This window comes from Saccopteryx leptura, chromosome 6 (genome assembly GCF_036850995.1).
Source record: "Saccopteryx leptura isolate mSacLep1 chromosome 6, mSacLep1_pri_phased_curated, whole genome shotgun sequence".
Classification (NCBI taxonomy): domain Eukaryota; kingdom Metazoa; phylum Chordata; class Mammalia; order Chiroptera; family Emballonuridae; genus Saccopteryx; species Saccopteryx leptura.
In genome coordinates this window covers 24,428,255-24,452,347 of record NC_089508.1, presented here as the reverse complement: position 1 = coordinate 24,452,347, position 24,093 = coordinate 24,428,255, and the positions used below count along the sequence as shown (strand labels likewise).

The following is a 24,093-nucleotide window of genomic DNA, read 5'->3' as shown; positions in this document are numbered from 1 at the left end:
AACCGTGGAGCATCACAGTCCCCTGAGACAAAATACAGACTCTGTCACGCACAGGGAGGAGGGAGGCGGCTGAGGGCTCGCCTGCGGTTGAGACCCCAGGGTTTCCTCAACCCCTTTCATTTGGGGAGGACGTGAAAGAACAGCTCTGAGCCTCCCGCTCGGGCGTCAAAGTGATAGAGGAGAAGCTAGAATGCATTTCTAGGTGCTCCGGGTCTTTGAGGAAAAAGATGGTGCAACAGTGTCACAGAGAAAGGGAAATGAAGCGGAGTGAGGGGGATCAGCGGGGAGGACTCGGGAAGGGAAAACGGGTCCTGAGTGACACTGAGACCCCAGCCCAGCACCACAGCTGCCGCGGCCGCTAAGCACGGGGCCCAGTGGCTCGCCCAGCCGTCAGGGCGGAGGGAAAGGTGGGCAGCGAGAGGCCGCCTCTGGCACCGAGCGCGGGACACAGAGCACCCAAGGACAGGACGCCATTCCCCCCACCGATCTCGTGTGACATTCTCAGAGGAGGGTGGGCCAGGGCTGGGCGGGCCTTGGTGACCCCCTCTGCAGCCCAGCCCTCCGTGCACGCGGCAGGCAGCAAGGCCAGGCACCTGCTGCCACACGGGGATCTCTTGGCAGCAGCCATGTGCGGAGCAGCTGGGAGGCCAGCCCTCCAGGTCGGGGACGCTCAGCCAGACTCGGTCGCTTGTGGGACAAAGGGCAGCACAGTCCCACCTGCGCTGCCCTTGCTGAGGTCCCAAGGTGCGGGCGGCACTCTCAGCCCTCCTGGGGGTCAGACTGTTGCTGGGTTTTACTTACTAACCAAATCCAGTGTGAAAAATCCAGACTATTTCTTCGAGTTTATGACACTCAGCAGTCCACAGTCACTGTCTCTATCCACCAGGACATGGACAAATGGGCCTCACTCCCTGGCACACTCCTCCTTCCTTAGGCCGCACACTGGGGCACATGGGCTGAGAGATGTGGACTGAGGCCGAGCCGCCCCCTGTGTGGCGCTCCGTGCTGGCTGAGGCCGAGCCGTCCCCGCGTGGCGTCCGCAGACGGAGCTGTGGTGCTCCGTGCTGGCTGAGGCCGAGCCGTCCCCGCGTGGCGTCCGCAGACGGAGCTGTGGCGCTCCGTGCTGGGCTCAGTCCCGGGTCTGCTCCCCGAGCTTGCTCCGCTCCGGCGACAGAACTCCTCAGGCTGCTCGGGCAGCCTCCTCGCAGCTGGGAGGCTCCCGGACGGGTCCCACAGCTGGCTGTCCCCAGGACGCTCCTGGAGTAGGCTGGGTCCTTGCAGTGGCTTCAAAAGTCCCATGATTCCAGCCACCTGAGTCCTGCCATCGGACTGCGGGGGTCCTGGGCTAGGGGGCCGACCATCCCGTAAGCCAGGGGGTGGAAGAGGTGGAAGCTGCGAGAGAACAGAGGGGGTGGCACCGGCGCCCCAGTCGCCCCCTCTGCCAGGCGCAGCGGTCTCCTCCACCCACGAGCCTACCCTTGTCCCCACGTCCGTCTGCGCTCGCCATTGGCACACTGTGGCCGGAGAGCTCGGCTGATGCTGACTCAATGACAGGACAGGAAAGGGCTCTTCCCCAGAGGCCCCGGAGGGCCCAGGCCAGGGGTCCGGTCGCGGGCGTCCTGGCCCACAGTGTTTGTTACAGTGTGAGAGTGCTCTCGGGTCATGGGCCACCACTCCCTAGTCACGTATTTATGTGGCCCCCTTCCCTTGGCCCTAGCAGGCCAGTGACTCAACAGGGGAGCTGTGAGACTTGCAGGGTGGGGGAGGGAGGGGGGCCTTTTGAAACAACCCCGCCTTCCGATTATTCTGAGCCACCCCCACCTGGGACCCAGCCTCTCCCTCACCCACTGCGCGCTGTTCCAGGAGGGCTCGCGGGGACTAAAGACGGGTACCCTCCAGGCGCGCTGGTGGCATGAACGCTGGGCGCTGCTGGCACAGGAAAGAACGCAGAGCTATCCCCTACTTGACTGCACATTAGAGTCACCTGGGGAGCTCTGAAAACTGTGGCTGGCTGAGTCCAAACGATGCTTAAGTGAATCAGACCTCTGGAGAGGGGGCCCAGGCAGCAGCGTGCTTTGAAAGCACCCTGGGGACTCCACAATGCATCCGGCTGAGGCAGCAGGGTGGGCGGGAGCAGCAACGCAAGGTCTGGGTGTGCTCACCTGTAGGCAATCCCCAGGAGCAGGCTCAGGATGCCCACCACGTGGACGCCACTGGCCAGAGGAGAGGGAGCCAGGCGCCAGGCACAGAGCCGCAGCAGAGTGTCCCACAGAAGGCCTGGTGGAAGAGAGAGACCTCGCACAGCCTGCCGGAGGACGACTCCGGGCATGGGATGCAGCAGCGATACCCTCTCCCGCTGCGGCTCCTTGGTGCCTCCTCCCCCAGCCGCCCCGTCCCCACCGCCCAGGCCAGGGGGGCGGTGCTGACCTGTCAGCATGCTGGAGAAGAGCATGGCTGGGAAGTAATGGTGGAAGTAGAGGACCCGGCCCATCAGGAAGAACGGGAAGTAGTGGAGCCCCCAGCCAAGCAGCAGCTGACCGCCTCCTCGCAGCAGCACCTGGGACAGTCCTGGGCCCAAGAAGCAAGCCCCAGTCAGCAGGCAGGGAGGGGCAGAGATCCTGGGCTCTGGCCCAGTTCTGCTCCTTAACTGCTGAGTGACATGAACAGGTCACATCACCTAACTGAGCCCTCCTTCACCTGGAACAAGCCGAAAAACCCTCTGGCAGCTGGCAGAAGAGAGAAGCCACCGGCTCTCAGAGCCTTGCCCACTACCCACCCCACCACCCAGTGCGGCCACAGCTCCCGGGGCAGGGGCCCCACACACCAGCAGGAGGCAGCACGGCCTCCAAAGAACCAAAAATCCTGCACCCCCTGCAGACAGCTTCCCGCCCTCCGCCTCCCACAGCTCTGCAGCCGCACAGATCTCTGCAGCGGCAGACGGGGCCGAGGGGAGGTCAGAGAGGATGGATACGGGACAGGAGGGAGTCTGGGTTCCGGCTGTCCAGAACAGCCCACGTGAATGTCTCAGACGCTGTGGTCCGTGGCCTGGCAGCTCAAGTTACCGCGAACAGCACTAGGATGGGAGCCCACAGACCGTGCCCTGGGGGCTCCTCTCTACCCCACTGGAGGACAGGGCCAAGAACAAGGAGTGGCAGAAGAGAAAAGATGGAAGCTCTGTATAGAGCTCAGAGATGACAAGAATCTGAGCTCGGCTGCTCGGGTTGGAACCTCAGCTCTAGCACCACTAGCATGTGTCCTGGGCCAGGTTTCTTAGCCTCTGTGCTTTGGTTGCCGGACCCATAGAATGGGGGTAACAATCCCTACCCTACAGGGTTGTTGGGAGGAGACAGTGTTTAGCACAGCACCGGGCATTTGGTGACTGTGAGCTTTAAAAAGCAAAGGAGAAGGGAAAGAGTGGCCCATCAGGCAGGCCTTCCCCTGCCAGCTACCAGGGCAGGGACGGGAGAGGCCAAGGGACCTGACCTTCAACCTCCGAGGGCAGGTGTGCCCCTCTCTGCACAGCGACAGCCACGATGCTCCCTGAGAGCAGGTAGAGGGCGAGGCTCAGCAGGTTCAGCCACCAAACCACCTGCATGGGAACAGCAGGACGGTGAGCAAAACTGCAGCTCTCCACAGGCCCGGCTTGAGGGTCCAAACTGGGCACGCGCGGCCACTCACCGGGTTGCCAAGCAGATACACTCGGAAGTCCGTGTCATTGACCCCCGAGAAGCGCAGGCCCTGTGGAGCAGAGGACACGCTAACCTGGGGCCCAGCTCACCCCCGCTGCACGCATTCCAGGGGCAGGGAGACTGGTCACCTTGCACAGACAGAAAGCGTGGGCAGGAGGTGCAGAACACAAATGCTGGGTGAGCCTCGTGGGCAGGCGGGATCCAAATCAGGGCAAAACACAGAGTCCCGTCCCTGGCCACCCTGTGCCAGGTGGCGAGGCCTCGCCATGTCACCCCAGCACAACCCACCTCCACCAACTCTCAGTAGGTCTCTTTTGTGGCTCCATTTCCTGGGAGGAGCCCTTGGGCCCTACCTGGTAGTTGATAGGCCAGTGCCAGGGTTTGGATGTGAATTCATTGTCCTTGGGTTTGAGGCCATTGTTCCCCTGCAGGAAAGTGGCAAAGAAAAGCTAGTGAAGACAGATAGAGAGGGCCCACAGAAACATGCAGAACAGGTCCCCCAGTAAAGGGCCAGGCGGCAGGAGAAAGCCCCTCTCCGCACCGCTCCCCCCTTGCAGGAAGAAGCTGGTACTGTGCTCGGCCACTGTCCACCATCCTGCGGCAGCGGCCTTACTTCCCCCACAAGCAAGCTCCCAGCTCCCACCTGAGGTGGTGCAGTCAGACCCTGTCCACCATCCTGCGACAACTGCCTTACTTCCCCCACAAGCAAGCTCCCAGCTCCCACCTGAGGTGGTGCAGTCAGACCCTGTCCACCATCCTGCGGCAGCTGCCTTACTTCCCCCACAAGCAAGCTCCCAGCTCCCACCTGAGGTGGTGCAGTCAGACCCTGTCCACCATCCTGCGGCAGCTGCCTTACTTCCCCCACAAGCAAGCTCCCCGCTCCCACCTGAGACCCTGTCCACCTGAGAGAAAAGGCAACGAGGGCTTTGCTTCCTATGGGCACAAAACACACCCACCTTGCCGGCCAAGGTTAGGTATCAAGAAGGTAAGGAGGGAGCATATAAAATCAGGGCTGACTTATCTGTCCCCTTGGAAGGCGAATCCAAACCCAAAGCCAGGAAGGCTGATGAGTGCCTGGTCTTTGAAATGTTACTTTAGATCAGAGTTCTCAACTTTTTAAATTATTGCCACTCCCAGACTTGTAGGCATTGTTTTTTCCTATACACCCCCGCCCCACCATGACATTGTAATACCATAGCTAGACTACAAGTCTTCTTATATACTGTATGAATACCTGTACTTTATAGATTAAACAGTTAAGGGGTTTTGCCCTTCAAGAACCATTCTACCCACAGGAAGTGACATCACTCCATCTGAGAATGCACTTAGCCTGAGGGGTCCTGACTCCGCTCCTTCAATCCAGGAGCCATGAATATCCAACAGCCTGTGTCTACAGAGAAAAAGAGGGCTTTGCTAAAACAAGAAGGAAAGGGGTCAGGATCCTGGATGCCAACCACCAGGGCTGGCATCAGCCCCGTCATCAGGACATGCTGTGAAGGTGTTTCCCAGAAGAGCAGTGAGGGGCTGTGAGTGAGGTCAGGGCTCCTCCACCTCGGCACTGTTGCCGTTTGGGGCTCAGAATCTTTGCTAGGGGCTGTCCTGTGCAGAGTAGGGTGTTTAGCATGTCTGGCTTCTGCCCAGTAAATGCCAGAAGGTGCTCTACCTCTCAGCTATGCCAACCAAAAATGTCTCCAGACATTGCAAATATTCCTGGGAGGCAAAATCACCCTCTGCTGAGGAACCACTGGTCTAGACCGAGAAAGACCCAGAGGGTCTGATTCAGTGAACCACCACCCAGTGCCTTACTAATCCCACTGCCGGAGGGCTTGAGAGTCACCTGCAGGTCTCCCTATGACAGCTGGGTTGCTTCTCCAGGGTCAAAGCGCTGTGGGCAGTGTCAGACCCGACGGGGCTAGCTGCACAGCCCCTGAACCACTACAGCCATCTGAAGGGGCTCAGAATGAACAAGGAAATCATTCTGGACCCAAAAGCGTCTGCTGAGGGAAATCAATTCCTTCAAAGCTGTATAGTCCAGTCCCAAACTTGGGGACTCCAGCCAGAGCCATAGTAAGCCAAGGGCATCCTATTCACTGCATTAAACTCTGAAGAATCCAGCTCCTTTACTAAACCGAGAAATGGGAGGAAGGAAAAATCTGTAATCATTATAGGCATATGCATTTGTACATTGTTCTCTATGCTTCAAATCTAGAGTGGGCTTCTTCCTGCTAATCGCACCAGGCAAGCGGCCTTTCCCTCCCAGGCCTGCGCCCCTCCACTGAACTGGCAGAAAGTCCCTCTCCTCTGTAAGTTCCAGACCAGGGCTCGGGAACCTTTTTGGCTGAGAGAGCCATGAACACCACATATTTTAATATGTAATTCTGTGAGAGCCATACATTATGCATTCTCCAATAAAAATTTGGTGTTGTCCCGGAGGACAGCTGTGTTTGGCTCCAGCCACCCACAACCATGAACATGAGCGGTAGGAAATGAATGGATTGTAATACTTGAGAATGTTTTATATTTTTAACGTTATTATTATTTTTATTAAAGATTTGTCTGCGCCCTGGCCGGTTGGCTCAGCGGTAGAGCGTCGGCCTGGCGTGCGGGGGACCCAGGTTCGATTCCCGGCCAGGGCACATAGGAGAAGCGCCCATTTGCTTCTCCACCCCCACCCCCTCCTTCCTCTCTGTCTCTCTCTTCCCCTCCCGCAGCCAAGGCTCCATTGGAGCAAAGATGGCCCGGGCGCTGGGGATGGCTCCTTGGCCTCTGCCCTAGGTGCTAGAGTGGCTCTGGTCGCAGCAGAGCAACGCCCCGGAGGGGCAGAGCATCGCCCCCTAGTGGGCGTGCCAGGTGGATCCCGGTCGGGCGCATGCGGGAGTCTGTCTGACTGTCTCTCCCCGTTTCCAGCTTCAGAAAAATACAAAAAAAATAAATAAATAAAGATTTGTCTGTGAGCCAGATGCAGCCATCAAAAGAGCCACATCTGGCTCTCGAGCCATAGTTTCCCAACCCCTGTTCTAGACTATCGTGCCTCTCTCCTGACTCTACATCGGTTGAGTAAGAAAGGTCCACTGTGTCCCTCTTCTTCTTTGATTCTACCGCTTTGGTACTGAAGGAAGAAATGAGACTATTTAGACTTAGTCTTAAAATTCTACCCAGACCTCAAGTGATACTTTGACTGACAGGCACATATTCGAAAGAACTATGTCATCAGGCCACAGTGACAGCTACAAGCAGAGAGTCAGAGAAGAAGTGACCCAGAGATTGCTTCCTGTCAACTCATCATCTCCCACTGTGCAGAAATGACAAAATTTGAATTTTTAAATTTAATCTGGAGATTTAAGTCAACTGTATTTACTGATGCTGCTTACAGAATCACTTCCAGGAAAGTCCACCTGCCAAGGGCTCACCAGGAAAAGCAGCTGCTATAGGAGCTCTGCAACCCTGTGGGTTGTGACAGTGACTCAGAAACATTGTCCCTAGAGAATACTGGTTCTCCCTAAGCCAGAGCAAAGGGGTTTCCCCCTAAACATAACTCCAGCAGGGTTGGCCCTGGCTGGGTGGCCCAGTGGATAAAGCATTGACCTGGCACACCAGCGGTCACAGGTGTGGCCCCCTGTCACAGCATGTAGGAGAAGCAATCAATGAGTGTACAACTAAATGGAACAACTAAGTGAAACAAGTTGATGTTTTTCTCTCTCTCCCTTCCTCTCTCCCCCACAAATCACTGGAAAAATTATAAAACAACTACAGCAGGGTTTCTCCTACTCACAGTGGAAATGTTAAACTGTTTCATAGAATTTCTTTTTTTTTAAGTGAGAGGAGGGGAGACAGACAGACTCCCGCGTGGGCCCCAAACGGGATCCACTGGCAACCTCTGTCTGGGACCCATGCTCCAATCAGCTGAGCTATCCTCAGAGCCGGGGCCAATGCTCAGACCAGCCAAGCCACTGGCTGTGGGAGAAGAGGAGCAGAAGAGGAGGAGAAGAGGAGGAGAAGAGGAGGAGAAAGGAGGAGGAGAAGAAGGAGGGGAAGAGAAGTGGAAGGAGGGGAAGAGAAGCAGACGGTCGCTTCTCCTGTGGGCCCTGTCTGGGGTTCGAACCCGGGACATCCGCATGCTGGGCCAATGCTCTGTCCACTGAGAAAACCAGCCAGGGCCAGAATTTCTTAATTTAAGGATTTCTTCTCTCAATTTTCTTAAACCTTTGATGCTACAACTGCTGCCAGCTACTAATGATACAGAACACAAACAATGAGTCTCAGAAAACCTTAAAAAGAATTTCTGGTTTGGGATTTTATGCTGCATGTTAACAACACACTCAATTTAGCTATTCATTCTAATTGATCATATGAAATGAATCACATATGAAAGAACTACCATATAAATGAACTATCAATGTCCTGTGATCTTCAGCTGGGATTTCGGGGAGAACCAGGCAGAGGCAGAGGAGTGCCGTGTCACCAGCACTGACTCTGAACGCCTGCCGGCCTGGCACTGTGGCCTGGATCCCCCCGACACGTAGCCGTGTGACTCTAGGCAAGCTCTTCCTCTCTCTGGGCCTCGATCCCTCATCTGTAAACTGAGAACAGCAATCTCCAGGGGCTTGTGTGAGTGTGAGTTCATACATGTACAGGGCTTGGAGCAGCGCCTGGCACCTCAGAGCCACATGGTTTCACTGGCATTCCTGCTGCTGCCACTGCCATCATCTCTGTCTGCCTCACTCTGCGATGGAGGGAAAAACGCTTTTGAAGACCCACTAAGGAAGTGAAGACACTCTCAAAGTCCTCCATGAGGGGCAGTGGCTCTACACCATGGCTGCTGATTTGAGATCAAGTCTGTGGGTGGCCCAGCCCCTCAGAGGAGCCACTGCATGGGAAGGGCCACAGTACCCGGATCATCACCATGTGGGACTCCAGCAAGATCTCAGGAAACCCGGGCTGCAGCACATCCAGGCTGATGTTCGGCACTGAAAAGCAATGACAGAGAAGGCCTTCGTCACACGCTCCCCCACAGCGGTCCTTGGGCTCCTCACTGCCGCCGGCATCTGAGCGCTGCCTTCCACCCAGGCTGACCGAGCAGGTGCAGGTGCGAGCGCTGAGCGGAGGGAGGAGGCCGGGCCCAGTGCCGAGCAGTCATCGGCTGGCAGGAGCCCTCGCCAGGTGTCTGAGGAACACAAAGGCAATGGCCGACCACCTGCCCCGGGCGCTCCCGTGGCTCTCGGTGCCCTTCGTCCTGGGACTGGCGCAGTGCTGCCTTCCCGCCCTGGGCAGGGCTGTCGGCACAGGGACCACGTCTGTCCCTCCACCAGTATGTCCATCCCCAGGGCCCCGCACGGTTCTGTCATACTCAATAAAGAGTTGTGTAGTTAACTATTATAATTAGTTGGTTGGTTAAATTAGGATGTAAAAAGAATGAAATGGGAAGCATGGAAAGGAGAAATCAAGCAGAAGCAAGAACAGGGAAGTCCAGGAGAACAGATGATGAGCCCAAAGGCTCCCTGAGCTGAAGATGACGCTGCAGTGGGAACGTCGAATCGGAGCCTGGAGTACAGCCATGGGGCTGAGACCTAGGGCTGTGCTGCCACTGTCCGTAAGCGTGCTGGTGGCTGTGGGGCAGGGAGGAGCTGCACACAGGGGCACGGAGGGAAAGCACCAGCCGGCACTGAGCCTTGAGGGTGGGGAGGTGTCCGGGGCGCAGGAGACAGAGGAGCCGTGAAGAAGATGGGATGGATGGGCCTGCATTACAGGCGCCAAGGAGAAGAGTCCAACCCCGTGAAAGGCAAGGAAATGAAAAGAGACAAACAGCTCTGGCCTCAAGTGAGGTCATCGGGCATCTCAATGCGAGGCAGCTCAAGCAGATGAGAAGAAAAAGGAGCCACCCATCTATCTAGACAACTCATGGGAAGAGAGTTGGTTTAAAGAAGAAAGTGGAAACAATAAGATAAAGTGGCAGCAGTCTATAAAAGTATATTTTTCTAAGATAACAGTTACTTATAAATGTTCCCTTCTGAGTCAGCCCAGGAAGCGACCACACTCACATTTGGGATTGATGTGGTCCTCCACGTTCCAGACGGAGCTGAGGGTTTCCTTTTGGTATGGAGTGCAGGTAACTTCCAACTGCTCCCAGCCCCTGTGGAGAGTAGTCACGGGTTTCTCTCAGGCGACCTGAAACTCACCAGAGAGTAGCGTGGCCCACGCCCTTAAATCCATGGAGCTCCTCTCTTTCAACCCAGTGGCCATGCTTTGTTCAACCTTAAGCTACCCTGGGAGTAGTCTAGCAGACAGCATTACCATTTTAGAAAGACATCTAGATCAGAGAGTTGTCACAGATCACATGCACAAATGTTCAACTATGAGAACACATACAGCACGAAGAGCCCTGGCACTCTGTGTGCTGCGACACACCCGAGGCCTTTCTCCCACCTACCTCCCCCCCTACCACTAACAAGGGACAGTGACACTGGGGAACGGAAGCCTCTGGTACGCCGGTGGTGCGAGAGGAAAAGCACGAGGCTCAGGTGGAACAGCAAAACCCCACTCACCACTTGGGCAGAACCTTTCCCGAGGAGCCCAGGACACAACCTGTGACCAGATGAATGAAGCGAATTCTGCTTCTCAGCACTTTGATCCGGTTTCCGAATTTTCTGTTTATAACCTCAATCTGCCAGAAATCATTTGAATCCCCTGTCCCATTCTGCCGCATAAATCAAGGGGGAAAAAAGAAAGTTAACATAACTTTAGAGAAGACATTTCAGATGCCACCATGTTATAAAGGTCAAAGACTAGCCCTAGCCGGTTGGCTCAGTGGTAGAGTGTCAGCCTGGCGTGCGGAAGTCCCAGGTTCGATTCCCGGCCAGGGCACACAGGAGAAGCACCCATCTGCTTCTCCACCCCTCCCCCTCTCCTTCCTCTCTGTCTCTCTCTTCCCCTCCCGCAGCCAAGGCTCCATTGGAGCAAAGATGGCCCGGGCGCTGGGGATGGCTCCTTGGCCTCTGCCCGAGGCACTGGAGTGGCTCTGGTCGCAACAGAGCGACGCCCCAGAGGGGCAGAGCATCGCCCCCTGGTGGGCAGAGCGTCACCCCTGGTGGGCGTGCCGGGTGGATCCCAGTCGGGCGCATGCGGGAGTCTGTCTGACTGTCTCTCCCCGTTTCCAGCTTCAGAAAAAAAAAAAAATACCAAAAAAAAAAAAAGGTCAAAGACTAAACCGACTGACTTCAATAACTACAGTGGGAAAGGGAACAGGAGGGCCACGGAAACATTCCAGGTAAGGGACCGCTCCAACTCTCACTGTACCCCTGGGAAAGGTGCAGGTGACTCCTGGGACCTGAAGGCCAATCCTTCGCTTCACAGGAAGAGTTCAAATTCTAAATATCTGTTTTTAAGCAAACTCAAGACATTGCCCTGCGCCAACAGATATAGATTTGGGCCATTTGCATCCATTACATTGGCCATCACTCATCTACGCCAGAAAGGTCTGGCCTGGGGATTGCTCTTGGGAAATTATGACATTTTGTGTAAGTCTCCTCAGGAGATCCCCACAAGAAAAAGGTGAAAGTCGGCTTCCTGGCTCTACACATACTGGGATGAGCAAACAGGGAGGGTGGGAAGTCCACTTCATGAAACCCAGCATTTTTACTGATACACCAAAGCCCCTGGAGGCGAACGTAACTGCCAGTCGTAAGTCTAGTTATCCACCGGTTGTTGTTGTTTCAAATTACTCCACAAGCCATAAGTGCTCACTGAGCTGCTTCTACTGAGTGCATCATCCCAATACAGGGGAAATCCAAAAGAAACATGGTTAATATCCCCTGCAGACCAGGAAAGTCATCTTTAAAAATAAGGTAAATAGGGCCCTGGCCAGTTGGTTCAATGGTAGAGCGTCAGCCCCGTGTGTGGAAGTCCCAGGTTCAATTCCCGGCCAGGGCACACAGGAGAAGCACCCATCTGCTTCTCCACCCTTCCCTCTCTCCTTTCTCTCTATCTTTCTCTTCCCCTCCCACAGCCAAGGGAACACTTCTCTCTTTTAACTTCTAGGACTTCTCTCCAGTGGACTGGAGCAAAATTGGCCTGGGCGCTGAGGATGGCTCTATGGCCTCCACCTCAGGTGCTAGAATGGCTCCGATTGCAGCTGAGTAACACCCCAGATGGGCTGAGCATCGCCCCCTGGTGGGCATGCCGGGTAGATCCCAGTCGGGTACATGTGGGAGTCTGTCTCTCTGCCCTCCCCCTTCTCACTTTGGAAAAATACAAAATAGTAATAATAATAATAATAAATAAGGCAAATAGGAATTTAGAACCTGGCAAAGGATAAACTAATTTATTCATCTTGGGTCACACTGTGGGTCTGTGACTTCTATGTTCAATGTGATTTTAGAAGGGACCCAAATTGTATTCATATTTGACATTAAGTGTCAGAACATAAAAATGGCCTGGTTATTATGGAAGGAGAGAAATGGAGACAAATAGATTTGATGGGCTGCTTTTTCCCACAGCAAGCCTAGCCAAAACGTTCCCAAATGTTCCGAGTCCCTGTGCAGCCTCCAATCCTTAGGAACATGCCAGAATTCTAGGGAGGATGTGTTCTGCCATATGGCCATGACCCAAGTCCCCAAATTTTTTACATCTTGCTCACCCTCCAGTTGCTCACTTACTATGCCATAGCCAGTGACCTGATAGTGCTTCCGGGTCAGGGGGGCCTCATGATAGTGACTGTGCAAATTCCGAGAAGTCCTAGAGGTTAAAAGAGAGAAGTGCTATTATCCTGAAGAAAAAAGGTGTGCAATGCTTCTTCTTTAACTAAGGATACTTAGAGTCATTCTATTAAGATAAAAAAAATAGAATCAGAATATTAAATTCAACATATCATGAACTTCTTGCAAATAATTGGAGAATTGCCCAAACCAGGAAGACAAATGGTAGGAGCCCGGCACTGCATGCCCAGAAAGGGGCCAGCTGCAGGTGGGAGCGGTGACAACACATTTGGTGGCTCTGAGGCACTCAGTGGGCAGGTATGGGGAGCAGAAAATGAAAACCTGTACTCTACATAAGCCTGAGACAGCAAACCTCCTCTCTCCCATCTGCTCTTTCTACCGCCATCACCAGTTCTTTTTCACTGAATTTACTGGGGTGACATGGTTAACATAATTATATAGGTTCAGGCGCCCAATTCTACAACACACCTCTGTACACTGTATTGTGTGCCCATCACCAGCTTTATAAAGTGGAGATCTGTGGGGAAAGTGGAGGTTTAATTTAGCTTTTATTTACTTTGTATGCTTACTTTAATCCATAATAAGAAGTCCCGTATTTCCCCATGTATAAGATGCAACCTTTTCCAAAAAAATTTGGGATCTAAAACTGGGTGTGTCTTATAAAGTGGTTATAGATTTTTTTTACTTGAATTTCCTGCTTTTTCATGCTTGCTTTTGTGCTCATTGTTGATTTTTTTAACTTGCATTTTCCGCTTTTTCACACTTGTCTTTGCGCTCATTGTTTCGCACTTGTTACTGGTAAATTACAGTAGGTTACATTTTGCCATGTTCTGCCTAGAAATGGCTCAGAAAAGATTTTCGTACAGTTAAAAGTGATCCAGTTTGCAAAAGTGAATGGAAATCGTGAAAATATCCTGGAATAATATCAAGATTGAGATCGTTGTCAAATTATTTAAGAAGTGTGGCATTTCAAATGCCACAGATGGAACTGAGGATGAGGCAATATATGAAGAGTGATTCGTCATCAGACACAGATGAAGACAAGTTAATGCATCAGAGTTTTGACAGTGATGAAGAGTTGTATGAATTTTATGATGAATAAAACTTGAGTTCAATAACTTCAATATTTTTTTTTTCAAATTTCAGACCCCAAAATTAGGGTACATCTTAAACATGGGGAAATATGGTAGAGGTTGGCGTGGTAACTCCTTACTATCTTGTCAGCTCTTTGATGCTTTTTAGAAGATGCCTACCTATTGTTCCAGTTTTATAGTTATATTTCAGTTTTTACATTAGTCATTTTCAATGAGAACACTGGTTAAATAAACTAGTTTGCCATATTCTTGGAAAGTAGACTTACATCTTTCTAAAGATAGCAACTTAAGAAGCAGTTCTGGGCAACTGAAATTTTTTCTTTTGTCCTCTAAGAAAGGGAAACTTAAAAATACCTTCAGGGCCCTGGCTGGTTGGCTCAGCGGTAGAGCGTCGGCCTGGCGTGCGGGGGACCTGGGTTCGATTCCCGGCCAGGGCACATAGGAGAAGCACCCATTTGCTTCTCCACCACCACCCCCCCTTCCTCTCTGTCTCTCTCTTCCCCTCCCGCAGCCAAGGCTCCATTGGAGCAAAGATGGCCCGGGAGCTGGGGATGGCTCCTTGGCCTCTGCCCCAGGCCCTAGAGTGGCTCTGGTCGCGGCAGAGCGACGCCCCGGAGGGGCAGAGCATCGCCCCCTGGTGGGCAGAGCATCGCCCCTAGTGGGCGTGCCGGGTGGATCCCGGTCGGGCGCATGCGGGAGTCTGTCTGACTGTCTCTCCCCATTTCCAGCTTCAGAAAAGTACAAAAAAAAAAAAAAAAAAAAATACCTTCAAAGCTCCCCAAAGTCAAACTAGGCAGAGGCTGGTATGTTTCTTTCACCAACCTCCATAAACCGGTTCGGCCATCCGAGCATAGCAGCTTTGATCCATTTACTGGAGCCTCATCCAAGTCCGACTTCTGTTTATTTCCAGCTTGAAAAGAACTCCCTTCCTTTGGTGCCCATTCCACTCGTGTATCCCAAACAGCACATTTACTTACTCTTTATGTTCTAGTCGAACGACGTCTCCATGTCTTACAAACTCCACTGGGAATGAAGGGTCTAGGGGATCTGCCAGGAGAAACAAGCACTGATATCTGAAACCATTCCCATTAGGCTGGCAGTGCAAGCCTGCTGGGAGAGTCAGAGTATGGGCATGTGCTACAGGTGCTGTCAGGGTACTACAAGACCAGACAGAGAGGCAGCCAGCTGTTCCAGAGGACTAGAGAAGGGTGTCCCAAAGATCATGTTTGAAAAGACTCTTAAAAGAGAGGGAGGGAGCCCTGGCCGGCTGGCTCAGCAGTAGAGCATCGGCCCAGCCTGTGGAAGTCCTGGGATCGATTCCCAGCCAGGGCACACAGGAGAAGTGCCTATCTGCTTCTCCACCATTCCCTTTCTCCATCTCTCTCTTCCCCTCCCACAGTCAAGGCTCCATGGGAGCAAAGTTGGCCCGGGTGCTGAGGATGGCTCCATGGCCTCTGCCTTGGGCACTAGAATGGCTCCAATTGCAGCAGAGCAACACCCCAGATGAGCAGAGCATCGCCCCCTGGTGGGCATGCAGGGTGGATCCAGGTCGGGTGCATGTGGGAGTCTGTCTGTCTGCTGACCCCCTCCCCCATACCCCGCTTCTCACTTTGGAGATACAAAAAAAAAAAGAGAGAGAGAGAGGGTTTGGCCAGGTGAACAAGTGGGGAAAGGCACAGAGGTATGAACAAACACAACTCATTTGAAGGTTCCATATGGTTAAAGTGGGTAGGCAGCAAGATGAATGAGAATAGAAGAGCGTGTGAACAAATGGGGCAGACTGTGTACGCCACACTAGAAAGTGAGCCTTATATGACAGGCACTGAAGCCCCTACTGGAAGACTTTTAAGCCAGGAAGCCAAGTAAAAAGATTTTTCCTTTTAGTAGTAAAAATATAGTCTTCTGAAAATTGATTCCATGCAAATTACCATTCTCCCAACTTTCCTCAACATCAAACGTTAAACCCTGCAAATTTGGCCAATGATTATCATGTGCCTGGGAATATACTTGCTAAGGGTGCAGTGAAAATAAATGATGAAATGATAAAAAAGTAAAACGGGACTACAGTTGACACTTGAACAACACAGGTCTAAACTGCACAAGTCCACTTGTATGTGGTTTTTTTCAATAAATATTGAAATAATCTTTTCTCTTCTTCATGATTATTTCAATGATGTTTTCTTTTTTCTAGCTTAGGTTACTCTAAGATTACAATATAGAACAGGGGTAGTCAACCTTTTTATACCTACCACCCACTTTTGTATCTCTGTTGGTAGTAAAATTTTCTAACCGCCCATCGGTTCTCCAGTAATGGTGATTTATAAAGTAGGGAAGTAACTTTACTTTATAAAATTTATAAAGCAGAGTTACAGCAAGTTAAAGCATATAATAATAATTACTTACCAAGTACTTTATGTTGGATTTTCGCTAAGTTTGGCAGAATAAATCTTTATAAAGCAACTTACTATAGTTAAAGCTATCTTTTTATTTATACTTTGGTTGCTCCGCTACACCCACCATGAAAGCTGGAACGCCCACTAGTGGGCGGTAGGGACCAGGTTGACTACCACTGGTATAGAATATATATAATATACAACATATGTATTAATTGTTTGTGTATCAGTGAGACTTCTGGTCAACAGTAAGCTATTAGTAGTTGAGTTCTGGGGAAGTCAAAAGTTATATGTGGATTTCTGACTGCACAGGAAGCCAGTACCACTAACCCCGCATTGTTCAGAAGTCAACTCTATTTCTGCACCATCTAGAAGTCAATACTGACCAGGACCCGGAAAGGTGATGACAATGGCAACAGGATCTGCAGTCATCACAGCCACACAGAAGAATCCGTGCAAATTTCTCTCGTAAACAGTGAGACACTAGCACTCAAGGTCAGGAAGACAAATTTACCAGCACAAATCCCTGGCTCTCAGGAGAATTAGAGAACTAATGTGGGCGTTTAAGGTCTCTTTAAAAGATTAATCAGCAAGATGACAAATTAAAAAGGTTAATTGAGAGGAAAATTTTATTTCGTATGAATTGGGAGGCATTCTAGAACTCAAAGACCTCAGTCCATACTACAAGCACTTCCCACAGTGCTTGTAGCTACCCACCTTCACACAAATCCCTAGCTGCTTGGGTGAAATGCAGCTACTTTAACCTAGAAACCACAATGAAATAACAGACCAGGGATGTTCAAAGACTTGGCATGTGCCCCATAACTTTCAAAGTAAAGCTGGTCTTCCCTCGTAACACCTCATTGTGATAGATCACCTAAGTTTGGCATGTTGAATCAAAACACAATCAATACCAATATTAAAAAGGCATAAAGACAGACCCTGCCCGAGAGTGTCATCATTTATAATACTGAAGAATAGGATGCCAAGACAGTGATTGTGTAGGCCACATTTCCAATCCAAAAACAAGGCAAGAGGAGGAGGTAGGGAAGGAACGAAGAAGGTGAATTTTGATGAGCATCCGCCACTTCCCCTCGAAGGCTCAGGAGCAGCTGACTCGAGACAGGCTGAGCCAGGCGGCGTTTGCTGGGGAGTCACGGAGAATGCCTATGGCACAGGACAAGCTACAGGGGCCCAGGCAGTGAGGAGGAGATGTTCTCTGCTCTCTCACAGCTGCAGCGGAAGGCGCAGCCTGCAGGCAGCTAGCTGTCTGACCAGATATAGCCAGACAGGTATGCCTCAGAGCAGCTTTGCCCAGGCCAGGCAGAGGCAAATCAGCAGGCACTGAGTGAGGTACCAGATGCCAGCCTACACAAGCCCAGGCACAGGGCTGGCAGGCAGGCCCTCAGATGTCAGTCCAGGGATGACCAGTGGAGAACAACATTCTATCATATGAAAACAACTTGAGCTACATCATATGCGAGGGTCTGCAATGCGTGGAGTGTTCTAAATAGGAAATGAGAGCAGCCACCATGGGCCCCAGCTGGGGCTACTCACCAGCCCTCGGTGGCATGCCCAGGTAATCCTCTGGATTAAGTCTGAGCCCTGGCCCTGCTCTCTGGCTTCAAAATGAAAGCTCCAAGAGCAAGATCTTATCCGCCTTGCTCACTGCTAATCCCCTACTGACAACAGCACTTTGAAAATAGTAACTGCTCAACAAATAATTGTTGAGAGGATAACTGAGACAGGAAAGACGTTGTCAAAGAATGCTCAGGAAAGCCCATCTCGATACCCTTCCTTTGGAGACACGAGGGATGTTAAGGAGAGCTCGGAGTAAGTAGTAACACCAGAAGCATCAGTTCCTTATCACATTACCTGAGCTTGTATTATGCTTCTTGATAATCCACAGGTTGTTGTAGTCCTTGTGCAAATAGGTGGTGACCTGGGTGAGGGTAGGGGCAGGGAGGAAGGGGTGGGAGGGAGAATACCATCACTAGCAGCACAGACAGGACAATCGACAGCAAACTGACATTGCTGAAGCCTTTCAGAAGCCCCAGCCACCAAGCCGAGGGCCGAGTTTCCCAGCAGGACTCGGCAGTAGCATTGGTGAGGCAGATTCCCCTTCCTCTGCAGTCAAGAGGACTCTTCCCACCACAGACTGTGGCTCTGTCTCTTTAGTATCTACCTGCATCTTCAGTGCCAGCCTCCCCGAAGGAAGAACCACAATAACTTATAGAACAGTCTCCAGTACACAAAGAGGATTTAGTTCATTTTAAAGAGTAAGACCACGCCTCAAATTTTCTAAATGAAAAATTCATGCTATTATATTTTCTAGAACGTGGCCAAATGACACTAAAAAGTTCCATAAATATCTCATCCTGGAAACCTGAAGTCTTAGCCCAGAGCCATTGTATATCCACTGATTTTTACATATGTGTGTATGTGTGTACACCTGCATGTAATGCTGTGATTAATCTAACAGCAGAAGTCTGGAAACAGTAGAAATGTCCAAAGTGGAGGGCTAGTTAACATGATGGTGTGTCCTCAGGACCGAATATTACACAGCCGCAACGAATGGTTCACAGCATTCTTTTTTTTTTTTATTCATTTTAGAGAGGAGACAGAGAGAGAGAGAGAGGAGAGAAAGACGGGGGGAGGAGCTGGAAGCATCAACTCCCATATGTGCCTTGACCAGGCAAGCCCAGGGTTTTGAACCGGCGACCTCAGCATTTCCAGGTCGACGCTTTATCCACTGCACCACCACAGGTCAGGCCAGCATTTTTTTTTTTTACCAGCACAGGAAACGGCTTATAAAATGCTGGTGCTGAAATGGCTACCATTTATCAGCAGGCACCGTTCCAAGCCCGGAGCAGGTCTTATCTCTGTGCTGTATGCACTGTGCTTACTTTGCCCACAAGGAGACTGAGGCTGAGTGATTTGCCAAGGTCACACAACTTACTGGCTGAAGAGTCAGGATTGAAGCTGAGGCAGCAAACTCCAGCGCTCTCGGGATGGAGACTGTACACACACAATCATGCTAACTATGTGACCAAGAACATAAACTCCCAGGAACAACAGAAACACGGGCATTTCTCTTACAACATAACCATTTATAACTCCAGTTGGTCAAAACATGACTGATTTACTTGCAAAGAGATTTGAAATTAATATTATGAAAGTAGTTATGCAGGTATTGCGGCTGATTCCAGTGGCTTTGCTTTCTCAGGAAAGAATGAGGGCTGATGGCATTGACACACAGGAAGCTGGACGGCGGGGGCGGCCACACTCCTGAGCCAACGCTGCGTACGGCCCCGCTCTGCTCTGCTCGTTCAAGTTTTGTGGTGCTCCTATGTGCACTCTCTATTTTTTTTTTGACAAATCATTATTATTAAAATTCCTATTAAAAATTACTTCTTTGAGTACGGTCCATGGCCTTTTTTCCCCATCGAAACATTTGTTTTCACAGTCGAGTAGTTTACAGCACACGGCTTCCTAGGAACACAGGGTTCCTGCTTCGGCAGAATGCTGTGCAGAACACTCTATGGGGAAACACTGAGTTTCTGAGATTACATGTAGCTTTTGTTCTCTTTTTTATACTTTTTGTGTCTTCTAATTTTATTTGTAAATGTAATGCTTTAAAAACACTTAAGTTTGAGACCTAGAGACACTGACAAGACATTAAGCGACAGGGCGGGGAGGGCCACTGGAGGTTATTTAGTCCGCTCCACACCCCCCACCAGCATTTCCAGATGAGGAAATGGCTGAGAAAGGCCTGGCACATCAGGCGATGACAAAGCCAGACTCTTTTGTCCCCTGGCCCAACGTGCTCTCTCTCTATACCACCATCCCCCATGCCTCCACACCTGGGCTGCAAGTGTACACACTAAGGCTAGCTGATAGGGTCCTTCAGAACTTGGCCTTTCTCTCCCCTTGCACAGTGTAGATATTCCTGGTCACCACCCCTGTGACTTTATTATCTTCTACATGACACCTGTGGTAGGTATCGCCACAGCACGGCTAGCCGTGGTCTTCTGCGCTGGCTGTACATTAGCCTCTTCCGCAGAGCTTCAAGTCCAAACAAAAAGGCACAGTGCATGCACATCCTACATCGAGCAAATCGGAATCTTTGGGGTGGAGCCCAGGCCTGTTTAGAAGCTCTCCAATGGATTCTAAAGTGCAGCCTGGGCTGAAAATCACAGGACTAGAGATGAGAAACTGAGTATAAAACCGAATGCCCTGGGTCAACTTTCTAGTATGAGTAAATAAGGAAATAATAATAAAATACTTTGAAAAGCAAAACGTTTCTGCAAAGTAAAGACACTGGTCATTTTGCAAGAAGAGAGGCTTCACTTCCAAGTTTCTGAGAGTAACAGCCTGCCCTCCAGCCTCCACTTCCTCACATCATCCGCTCCACTCGTCCCTGCGTCTGAGACTTCCGCCCTCACCGCGCACTTCTGCCCTCACCCTCGTCAGCGTTGGGAGGTCTCTGCAGCACTGGAACTGTTCTCGTCTCCTCTGGAGACTTCCCTGTGCGCTCTCCTCCAGTTCTCCCCCCACCGTCCCCTTCACTCCTTGTCAGCCTCTTCCTGCGCCACTCTGAGCACCTTTAACGCTACCTTCAACGTTGCTGTTCCCAGGGTTCCTTCACTGGCCCTTCTCCCTCTCCACGCCCTTTCTGGGCATGTCACCCAATCCTGCTGTGTCACTAAACCCAGATGCTACACGCTCAGAGCTTTCTCCTGTGACAAGCCCCAGATCTAAAATACACAAAAGAAACTCTCCCGTCTTCAAAGTCACTCTGCTTCCTTCATTTCTGGATGTGGTGAAGCAGCATTAGCACACATACTCCTGCACCTCCCGGCTACACACCTGGACGTAGCTCACTGCTGGCAACCATCAGTTCCTGGACCCCGACATCTGACCTGTGAAGCGTTTGCTGAATCAATTCCTACCTCCATCCTCTGTTCACCATCCTTTGCTCCGGCTATTGCCTCCTCACTGGTTCCTCACCCCGGTCTGCCCCCTCAATCCATCACGCTCTTGCTGGAGTTATCTTTCCACACCAGAGATCTAACCACATCTTGTCATCCGTTCATAACTTTCAGTGCCTCCCCGGTGTCTATGGAACAGTCAGATCTACTGTAACACACAAGGTGTCGCACAATCTGGTCCCACCGACCTCTCCAACATCCTGCTCTCCCTTGTAGGCACCGTCCACCACAAGCATGCCTCCCACTCCTTGCAGGGACATGGACAGTATCGCTCACTCAGGAGATAATACTGACAGCTAACCTTCCACAGTACCCTTTACATGGACTATCCATTTATCCTCACAACAACAATCTGATGATGGAGAGAGGTACTATTTCTTTTCCCCAATTTAAAGGTGAGGACACAGAAAGGTATCCTCATACTTTAGTGGGACCAGGACTGAAGCCCAGATAATCTGGTCTGGCTCCCAGGTCTGTGTTTATAGCCACTGCACTTGACTCATCATCTACTCTACGCCAGGCACTGTGCTAGGCACCTGGGCCTCTCAGGAGTTAACCATCGAGGAGCAAAGAGATGGGGGAGAGGCAGACTCAGAATCCAATATGAAAACTACACAGGCCTATAATGGGGCCTCTCATAGCAGAGGACCTAACCCAGGACCAGGCAGTGGTGGCTCAGGTGGTCAGAGGGGAAAAGCTGAGCTGAAACCTAAGGAAACCTGGGTTAGCCGGAGGAAAGAGGAAAAGGGTGCAGGAGGAGGAAGAATGTTTCAAGCATGGGAAATGGCGCAGGCAAAGGATGGGAAGCAAGAAAGGGACAGGTTCAGTCCCGCAAAGGTGTGGTGTTGCTGCAATACAAGTGCACCAAAGGCTCACTGACCTGCTGCTGGCGGGCGCCGATGCCCTCGGGATAGAGGTGCCTGTGGGAGTGCAGATAGCCGATGGCCATCCGCAGGTTCTTCACGGTGATCACGGAGCCGTAGGCCAGGTCTAGGAGGAAGGCAGCGGTGGAGGGTGTGCACAGGCCCAGTGCTGGAAGCTGCCCCTGACGGAGAGGGGCCTCCCAAACCACAGGGCTCACTAACCCGCTCGCAGACTGCACCGGTGCAGGGACTGCCTAAAGCAGCGTGCACAGCTGACCTCAGCTCCTACAGGTGCCCTCCCCGCCCCTCCCTCCTAAGAGCTTCAGAGAAGCTGGGTAGTGACAATGTTATTAAAGCACTGTTTGTAATATCAAAAGATTACAAACAACCTGCCCTTCAGGCAAGGTCTGGATACACATTCAATGGAATAAACAAAGAAGCATTTTATGTCTTGAACTGGAATGTTCTCCAAGGTATAATGTTATGATAGAGGTTAAGACAGACTTTTGTGCTTCTGAATCTAGTACCATATGAAGTAACTGTTTGATGATATTTGGAAAATTTTCTTTTACTCTGAATAAAAAATACACACAACACACAGAATAAAGCCCAGAGCATCCCCTCCCCTGCAGGCCCTGGGCTGGCTCTTTAGAAGTCTCATTTCCTTTTTACTGCCCCTTTTCTCAGTCCCCTCAAGTCTGGCTGCCCTGCCGTTCCCGCTCTGCTGAGACAGCCCCCCCCCCCCCACCCAGAGCTGGCCTCCTCTCTTCTGCTCACTCATATGGTCCACAGGCTGCACCAAGGACACAGCGATCACAGGCAGCAGGGCCTGGCTGCAGCCATGGCGAGCCCATCCTGGGGAAGATGGCTTCATGATGAACTGATGAGCACCGGGAATGTGCAAGGGCTCCAGCAAAGGTGTGACAATGTGTGACACTGTGGGAGCCCAGAGCGGGGTCACATGAGTTCTCGCCCAGGGAGTAAGAAGAGGATGGCTTGATGGAAGAGAACAAAGCTGAGCTCGTCTTTTTAAATGACAAATGGGCAACTGCGAACCCCCACAGCCTCGGGTCCTAAGTTCTCAGTGCGGGCTGACATACGCAGCCCTGAACGCGGCTGACAGCCCTGGCTTTCCGAGACGCTCTCTGTCCCTCCTTCTGAACCTCACACTCCCTCGTGAACCGCTCCTCCACAGCTCCTTCCCGAGGTCCCCTTCCCCCTGCATCCCCAAGGCCCTGACCTCAGCCTTGTTCTCCCCCTCTTTCCAGGTCCCAACCGTCACACTCACTGCCACAGCGTCAATCACCCTTCACTTGGCCAAGTCCTTTGAAAGCTCCAGCCCAAGCCCCCAGCCCCACTGCATGGATTGCCCCAAGCATCCAAAGTCAACCTCCCTAACGCAGACCTCAGTATCTGCCTTTCCAAACCAACTTTTTGTCTGCTTTCCCATTTCTCACTCTTCCCACCATCTCGGAGGGCCCGCTGTGTCCCAGGCACTGTGAAAGGCGCCAGAGAGACTAAAGACACAGTACTTGCTCCAGGAAACAATCTCCTGGGCTCCAGTCCTTAGCGACGTCGGTGTCCTCCCTCACGCTGTCCAGTTTCCCGTGTGCATGCCCGTCTGCCTTACCTCTGTGGCTCGGTGCCAGCTCAGTGCCTGCAGCAGCTTTCCAGAGGGCACCTCCGGCCTCCCACCCCAGCCTCTTCCTGCCACCCTGCACTTGGCCACCAGTGTCACCTCCCTGCGGCAGGCTTTCTGGCCTGCTTTCTGCCTAAACACTTCCACTGGCTCTCCAGTGCCTGTTTAATGAAGTCAAACACCTCCTGCAGACATTTCAAACCCTCAGAATCTGGCCCAACCTATTTGTTCAACCTTGTCTTCCAGGACTTTTCTGCATATACCCTGTGCTTTGAGCTTGCCTGGTCCTTGGTCTTGGTCATGCTGCCCCTTCGGCCCAATATGCCCTTTCCTCCGTCTCCATCTGCTGAAATCTACTCATTCTCCCAGGGCGTGACTCCGAGGCAACTCCCTCTGTGGACTCTCGTGCCCTTCCACTGCCAGCTCTGGTGGTCCCTTGCACCCTCCCATCCCCACCGCTCTGCGTTCCCTCTGTATATATAGACTTAACACGCAGTCTTTCAGTAGAGAGCCCCACAGCAGACTGCGCTCTGGAGGACATCCACCGACAGCCTGCAGCATAGCTAACACTTGCTCAGCTACTATCTGTGAATACGTGAATGCGTGAGTCACAGAACACCGTGGTGCAGACTGACCAGTGGCCCTGAAGGTCCTTGTTTTTCCATCAGGCTCCCTCGGCAGGCCCTCCCACACAGCTGGTGTGGAAGTTTTCA

At 51.8% G+C, this 24,093-nt stretch overlaps 1 protein-coding gene across 1 annotated transcript in view; it reads right to left on the bottom strand.

The window, feature by feature from the left end:
- Positions 1–1,151: 1,151 nt before the first annotated feature.
- Positions 1,152–24,093, bottom strand: part of POMT2 (protein O-mannosyltransferase 2) — a 41,557-nt gene continuing 18,615 nt past the window's right edge. The window contains exons 9-21 of the mRNA XM_066341538.1: positions 21,759–21,868; positions 17,763–17,829; positions 14,472–14,541; positions 12,341–12,419; positions 10,232–10,383; positions 9,728–9,819; positions 8,580–8,656; positions 4,043–4,114; positions 3,679–3,738; positions 3,484–3,589; positions 2,428–2,568; positions 2,163–2,277; positions 1,152–1,392 (exon numbers count right to left, since the gene is read on the bottom strand). Coding sequence (XP_066197635.1) covers positions 1,287–1,392; positions 2,163–2,277; positions 2,428–2,568; positions 3,484–3,589; positions 3,679–3,738; positions 4,043–4,114; positions 8,580–8,656; positions 9,728–9,819; positions 10,232–10,383; positions 12,341–12,419; positions 14,472–14,541; positions 17,763–17,829; positions 21,759–21,868 — 1,247 coding nt within the window. The 3' untranslated portion in view covers positions 1,152–1,286. The remainder of the gene's footprint in view (positions 1,393–2,162; positions 2,278–2,427; positions 2,569–3,483; positions 3,590–3,678; positions 3,739–4,042; positions 4,115–8,579; positions 8,657–9,727; positions 9,820–10,231; positions 10,384–12,340; positions 12,420–14,471; positions 14,542–17,762; positions 17,830–21,758; positions 21,869–24,093) is intronic.